The 7,364-nt window shown below is 34.5% G+C and overlaps 1 protein-coding gene across 1 annotated transcript; it reads right to left on the bottom strand.

Annotated features, from left to right (window-relative positions):
• Positions 1-338: 338 nt before the first annotated feature.
• LOC127108096 (uncharacterized) lies at positions 339-1,982 on the bottom strand. Its single transcript, XM_051045469.1, has 3 exons — positions 1,785-1,982; positions 1,395-1,670; positions 339-1,067 (listed from the first exon to the last, which is right to left on the bottom strand). Exons 1-3 carry the CDS (start codon positions 1,980-1,982, stop codon positions 339-341), a joined length of 1,203 nt encoding a protein of 400 aa, XP_050901426.1.
• Between the last annotated feature and the right edge of the window lie 5,382 nt (positions 1,983-7,364).

The raw sequence follows: 7,364 nt of genomic DNA, 5'->3' as shown, positions 1-7,364 counted from the left end.
AAGCTCAAAACTCTTTTCAAAGGTGATGGTGGTGTACTCAAAGGGCCATCATATGTCGTCACCGGATTCAGAACCTCTATAGTGTGACTGGTGCAAATATCGTCTTTGTCTTTCATGGTGTTTCGAACATTGATTTTCACTTCCTCATCATAAACCTTCAACGTCATGGTTCCTTCTTCTATGTTAATTACACATCTTCCCATCTCTAAAAAGGGTCTACCAAGAATGAGAGGGATCTCCTCATCTTTCGGCATCTCTAGAATTACAAAATCGATCGGAAATACAAACTTATCAATTTTCACCAGGACATCTTTAACAATACCATACAGTTTCTTGACCTAATGATCTGCGAATTGGAGTGTCATCTTGGTATCTTGCACCGCCCCTATACTAAGCTTCTTGTAAATGGATAATGGCATGAGACTCACACTAGCTCCCAAATCAATAAGAGCTTTGTTGAACGACCTATCTCCAATTGTACACGGGATGGTGACAGCTCCTCGATCTTCCTTCTTTTTCAGAATCTTCATACCCTGCAAAATAGCACTACAAGTTTCGGTTAGAAGGATCAGGTTAGTGTTGGCGGTACGCTTCTTCGAAATGATATCCTTCATGAACTTGGAAAAAGTAGGCATTTGTTCAAGTGCCTCCAACAAAGGAATGTTAATCTCCAGCTTCTTGAACAACTCTAAGAAATTTTCGAAATTTTTCTCATGTTGTCTTTTTTTCTTGTTTCTCGTGGGGAATGGGAGCTTAACAACCGGCTTGGGCTCAATGACCATTTCTTTCACAACCGATTTCGGTGCTACCACTTCTTCTCTAACAACTTCATTTTCTTTGATCGCAAGGTCCACTTTGATCAATTGGTCTTCCTCTTCATCCACTTCCTCAATAACTTCCTCAGATTTACCACTTCGTGTTGTCACAACGCTCACGTTATGATGCTCTCTAGGATTGGGCACAGTTGCACTAGGTAGAACACCTTGTGCTTGAGAACTTGATGTTATTTGCTGAGCGATTTGACCCATCTGGACTTCAAGATTTTTTATGGAAGTTGTAGTGTTTTTCTGATAGTTTCGGGGTTCTTCTTAAAATTGAAAATGATGAGCTGCCATTCTTTCAATGACAATCTCCCACTCAGCTTTCTTAGGTATCTGTTGTTGCTGATGTTGCTGATATTGAGTTTGGTACTGACCATGTTGAGGGGCGGTCGCTTTTTGTTCTTTCCAGGAGAAGTTGGGATGATTCTTCCAACCCGGATTGTACGTGTAAGAATAAGGATTATTCTGCTTCAAAAATTTGATCTCCTCCACTTGTTGAGGAGTTAAAAAATAATATAGAGTTTGGTGTGGACCGTTACAGATTTCACAACAGAAAGTAGGGGTTGGTTGGACCTGTGCCACCTGTCGAGTACCTATATTCATCGCCTTCAGCTTTTTCTCAACTTCAGCAGCTATAGTATCTTCAATACGGATTTTCGTAGTTTCCAACTTTAAATCTATCACCCCTTCTGGTTTGCTTTGACACCTATCGTACAACTCCATGTACTCATTGGCAGCAATAGCTTCAATGATCTTCTTAATACCGGAGGATGTTGAAAAATTTGTGGAACCACCAGCTGCAGTATCAATTAGTTGTTTGGTATTTATTTTAAGACCATTCACAAACATCTGCATTTGTTCAGTTGCATCCATATTATGAGTTGGGCAGGCTACTAGGACTCTCTTGAATCTCTTGTAGGCGTCTCCCAAAGTTTCCCCGTCATTCTGTTTAAAATTCAGAACTTCATACCTCTTCCGCAAAAACACCGATGCTGGAAAATACTCATTCAGGAATGCTTTTTCCATTTCTTCCCATGTTGTGATGCTACGTGCAGGTAAAGAATAAAACCATTCTTCAGTTTCTTCCGCTAAGGTAAACGAGAACATTCCTAACTTCTTGGCTTCTTTAGTGTGACCATCAATTTTTAGAGTGTTGCTCATGGCCAGAAACCTCTACAAATGCTTGTTTGCATCTTCATTCACTTTTCCCGTAAAATGCTTCCTTTCAAGCTGATTAATGGTGCTCGGGTGCAGCTGGAAATTAGCCACGTTCACTGGTTGGTTGACAATAGTTAATCTGTCGGTTTGTGCATTTGCAACCTCCGTAGTCTCCCAACAGTCTTTCTGCTGGCAGTGGAACATCAGCCATAGTTTTGATCTCTCTATCGGAACCTGAATCTGAGCTTGAATGGATGGAAAGTTGTTCTTTATCTGATTCCAATCTGGCTAATCGAGCTTGTCTGAGTCTTGCCCACAAGGTTCTCTCGATTTCTGCGTCAAAAAGAAAATTAGCTAAGGCCTTACCTCGCATACAAATATCAGACACAAGATTAGTTGATATAATCGAAACAAAATATTCAAAATATGGTAAATAAATTTTAGTTACAGAGCAACAAAATTTCAATTGAGATAATTTTAAACTTATATTTGGCAATCCCCGGCAACGGCGCCAAAAACTTGATCGAAAAAATAGCAAGTGTACTATTTTCGCCGATGTAGTAATAAGAGGAATGTTTCCCAAAGATCGATCTCGAGGATTGCGCAGCAATATAAACATAAACAGTCACCCAATTGAACAAAAGTTATAGTTATGGTTTTGAAGAATTCACTGTAAGGAAAAATATAACAAATAAATATTTTAACAAGTTAATATGATATGTCAAGAAAGGTGTGTAAACATCTCCTGTAATGACCCCTTGAGTGTATAACTCCTTAATACTGAATATTATTTCAATTACCGGATCTTAAGATTATTTCCCCTTAAGACCTCGGAGGGAAACCTTTGTTATTCAATCTAATCTCTAAGTCCTTAGGTGATTATGATGAAACCAAGCATTTTAAATTAACAAGAATAATTTGGTAAGCATAGGGTATCCCTAGTCCTAGGTGATCTCTACTATGGTTTCACTATATGAAAACCTTAACTATTGCAGTCCTGCTAATCATTAACCATATATTAATCTTAATTTTTGCCAAAAATAAAGCATTACGCAAATCATACAGTGAAATTGAAATCAAATAACATATAATAAGGGAAATCAATCATCAGAGTCATTACATGATCAGTTCAGGGACACCCCCCATGGGATTGGGGGGTTTAGCCTATCATATTATTCAAATCAGATACAAAGTAAAATTGAGACATTACAAAAAGGTCGGAATTCCGTTGATCTTCAATCGCGTCCGCTCTTGAAGGATCCTCGTTCTTCGTTTCTTGTCACTTCTCCAATCTTGATCGTTTCCAATTCTCTATCGTGTAAAAAGTCCCCTCTCTCAATTCAAATCCACTGTAAATAGTTCCTGATGATAATTTTCCTTGCGTAAAAGTCCAAAATGCCCTCCGGGATAAGCCGTGCCAAAAATAGCAAAAATTTGGAAATTCAAGTGTCCAAGCCAACACTGGCCATGTCAGGTAACACGCCTGGCCGTGTTGGCTTTGGGAGCATTATGCTGTGACACATCTTTCAGGGAGGCTGACACGGGCACCCGTGCCAGCTCCCTATTTTCCATTTCCCAGCCTTCTCTCTTGACACGGCCCGTGTTGGCCAACACGGGTGGCCGTGTCAGGGCTACTGTAAGTCCATTTTTCTTCTTCTATCGGGCCCGAATGCCTGCTTTGCTTGTTTATTCCTCCGGTGCACTTGTTTATACCTAAAACCAAAAGAACTACCACAAAAAGACATAAAATTGAGTATGATGATGCATATAATATGTGCTCCATAAATCGAGACAACAATATCAAACATATAAATAACTCAACAAAACAATAAAATAAGTGACTAATGTGTTACCGATTCCTTGCAAACTTCCAAATGAGTGTCAGAAAACACGGAGAATTGGCGACTGATCACATGTCCAAGCCTAAGGTTCCTTGGTTCTAGTGCAAAATCTGGAAATCTGGAATCAAATTTCTTCCATTGCAATGAATCAGCTACATGGAAAAACTTTTCATCGCACATTGTTTCATCTGCATGTCATCTAGTACTCTTTGCATCATTTGAATTTGAAAACAATCTCTTAAACCTTTGAATTACTGATAGGTACCACATCATCTTGGAAGGAACATCCTTTCTAGTTACACTATCATCGTCTTCAACACCATTGGCTTTCTTATTGAAGCGTGACTCCCCACATCTCGGGCACTCCTTCAAGTTTTTATATTCTTACTTATACGACATGCATATATTTTGACATAAGTCAAACTCGTTGGGAACAATATTCTCTTGGCCTCATAACTACAGTTTGACAATGTGTTACCTTCTAGAAGCATTTCTTGCAACAATTCAAGCAATTCAGTGAAACTTTTATCCGTTCACTCACATCTTGCCTTAAGATTAAATAGTCTTAACAAAGCTAAAAATCTTGTAAAACTTTTGCATCCCAGATACAACGACTTTTTCGTGTGTTTTTGCAAAGTATCTACCACATTACCATTATTGAAAGCATTTACCCCAATATCACAAATCATGTCTTCTAGAGTATCATTCATAAATTCATCATCATCTTCAAATATATGTCACAAAGTTCTTTTTTTTTTCACTTCACCGTGTCATGCCCATTTCATGTAATTTTGAATAATTTCATCACAACCTAAATGATTGAATATTTCATCCCTTGGATGTTTGTGCATATTTCAGAAAATTTACAAGGACACAAAAAGTCTCCTTCTCCTTAGGAAGGTTTTTTTCCGCAAAATCAAGAAATTGAATCACTTAATTCTCACACTCTTTACTTAATCTATTGACTTTCATCCAACTACGATCCATAATCACATACAACTTCTGAAAATAAAATAAAAATACACAACCAACAATAACTATCATACCAACAACAAATACCATAACAACATTATAGTAAACATTATAAGTCTCAAAAACCATAATAACAATAACAACCACATACAGCAACAACATCAACGACGGAACAACAACAGCAACAACGCCAACATCAACGACAACGACAACGACAACGACAACGATAATGACAACAACGATAATGATAATGACAACGGCAACACAACGACGACGACGATAACGAAAACGACAACAACAACAACAACGACAACAAAAATGACGATAAGAAAAACGATAACAACAATGACAAGGACAACGATAACAACGACAATGACAACAACAACAACAACAACGACAATGACAACGATAACGACAACAACAACAATAATGAAAACGACAACAACAAGAACAACAACAACGATAACGAGAACAACAACAAAAATGACAATGACAACAACAATGACAACAACAACAACAACGAAATGACAATGAAAAAACGACAACGACAATGCCGACAACAACAACGACAACGCCAACAACAACAACAACAACAACAACGACAACAACGAAAACAAAAACAACAACAACAACAACAACAATAACAACGACGACGACAACGACGGTGACGACGACGGTGATGACGACGATGATGACGACGACAACAACAACAATAATAACAACAACGAAAACATCATCATCAACAACAACAACAACAACAAAAACAAAAACAAAAACAACAATAACAACAACAACAACAATAGAAATAACAACAACAACAATAACAACAACAATATCGATCGACCTATGGCTACAACATCAACGACGAAAATAACAACAACAACAATAACGGAAAATTTGTACATGCCAGAAATGTGATGAGAGACTCAACGAAAAAGAATTATGATTAATTGTCACTAGAATGTTGGCTAGAAATAGTTCTTGTTGCTCGTTGTTATCATGTTTTTATGCGATAGATTGTTGGCATGTGAACATGTTTTTGTGTTAGCAATCAACTTCATTAGTTGTATTTATAGGTTTGGATAATACTTACCATGTGTGTATGTTTAATAAAAATTTAGATCTAAATTTGTTTTATTTATCCTTTAAGAATGATCTTCGTCCCATAATGTATGACTCGTTTGAAATAAAATAGTGTCTCAAAATGAATAATCCATTTCAATTTTCAATGCATATTTTCCCATTTTATTCTCCAATTAATATTACTTTCATCATTTCTAATACAAGATAAAAATATTTTAGTAAAAATATCATTTTCTTTTTTTCATTTAACTGAATCATTAATTGTGGGACGGATGAAACATTATCTTTATATTGTATGTTTTTTCTGTGGTTAGATTGTTTTGTCCCCTGATTTTTTTATAATATATATATATATATATATATATATATATATATATATATATATATATATATATATATATATATATATATATATATATATATATATATATATAGAGAGAGAGAGAGAGAGAGAGAGAGAGAGAGAGAGTTTAATTGAAATACAGTGACAGTGTAAAAGGATTTTACACCGTCAGTTAATCATATACGTCGGATATTAAAAGAAGTTTGACTTTTATTTTAAAAATCTCTAAAGTAATACAAACGGATGATGGTGATGAATCGACGGTGTAAAATTTTTTACACTGACAGTGTATAATAATTAATCTTATATATATATATATATATATATATATATATATATATATATATATATATATATATATATATATATATATATATATATATATATATATATATATATATATTAATTTCAATTTAATTAAACGTGTTGGAAATGATTGACATTTGATAAAAATAATAATAATCATATAAGTAGTTTAACTTCCAGCATTTAAAATGGTTTAAGTTTTTAAATAAATATTTATAAATGTATTTAAAACACTATAAATTTTTTTAAAATAAGTAAAGCTCAAAATTCAAATATATTCGCACAACTACATACCTATCATTTGTATTTCTTGAATTTGACGAAGGGGAAGTTGTCCACTCCTAAGTCACACCCTTTGATTGATTATGACGTATAAACTTCACGAATCCACCAAACATTTAGTTGAGATTATCCTCATGGAATATCATGACTCAGACCAACAGCCATATGAATATTCTCAAATCTAACATTTTCACGAATATCTATAAAATATAATTTATCATATGTGAGTAAGAAATTTGTTTGGTCTGAACAAATATGTTCTATTTTTAATTTAAAAAAATATTATTACTCTATTGCTTTTATAAAAAAACTTATCATATACAAAATGAATATAACCTTTTTTTCTTTGTTTAATATTAATTGTTTTATATAATTTTGATTTAAATTCAAGAAGAAAAAATTAATACAGATAATAATGAAGTTGATTGTAGATATTTTTTCTTCCACGCTTTATTTGAAAGTCATCTTGTCTTTTGAGTTTTATTGCTCCATAGATTATTTTCATTGCTTTCAAATAGCTTAACGGAAACGATGTAAAGTAAACAGAAGACCTTTGTT

This window comes from Lathyrus oleraceus, chromosome 1 (assembly GCF_024323335.1).
Source record: "Lathyrus oleraceus cultivar Zhongwan6 chromosome 1, CAAS_Psat_ZW6_1.0, whole genome shotgun sequence".
NCBI lineage: Eukaryota > Viridiplantae > Streptophyta > Magnoliopsida > Fabales > Fabaceae > Lathyrus > Lathyrus oleraceus.
Note: the sequence above shows the minus strand (reverse complement) of the source record. Positions and strands in the feature narration are given on the sequence as shown.

Excerpts from the sequence above, each read along its gene's own strand:
- LOC127108096 (XM_051045469.1), bottom strand. The coding sequence starts at position 1,982 with ATGAGCAACACTCTAAAAATTGATGGTCACACTAAAGAAGCCAAGAAG. Across the intron at positions 1,671-1,784 it reads TTTTGCGGAAGAGGTATGAA|ATGTTTGTGAATGGTCTTAA; the intron begins GTTCTGAATTTT and ends GAACAAATGCAG. Across the intron at positions 1,068-1,394 it reads GTACTCGACAGGTGGCACAG|AAAAACACTACAACTTCCAT; the intron begins GTCCAACCAACC and ends CGAAACTATCAG.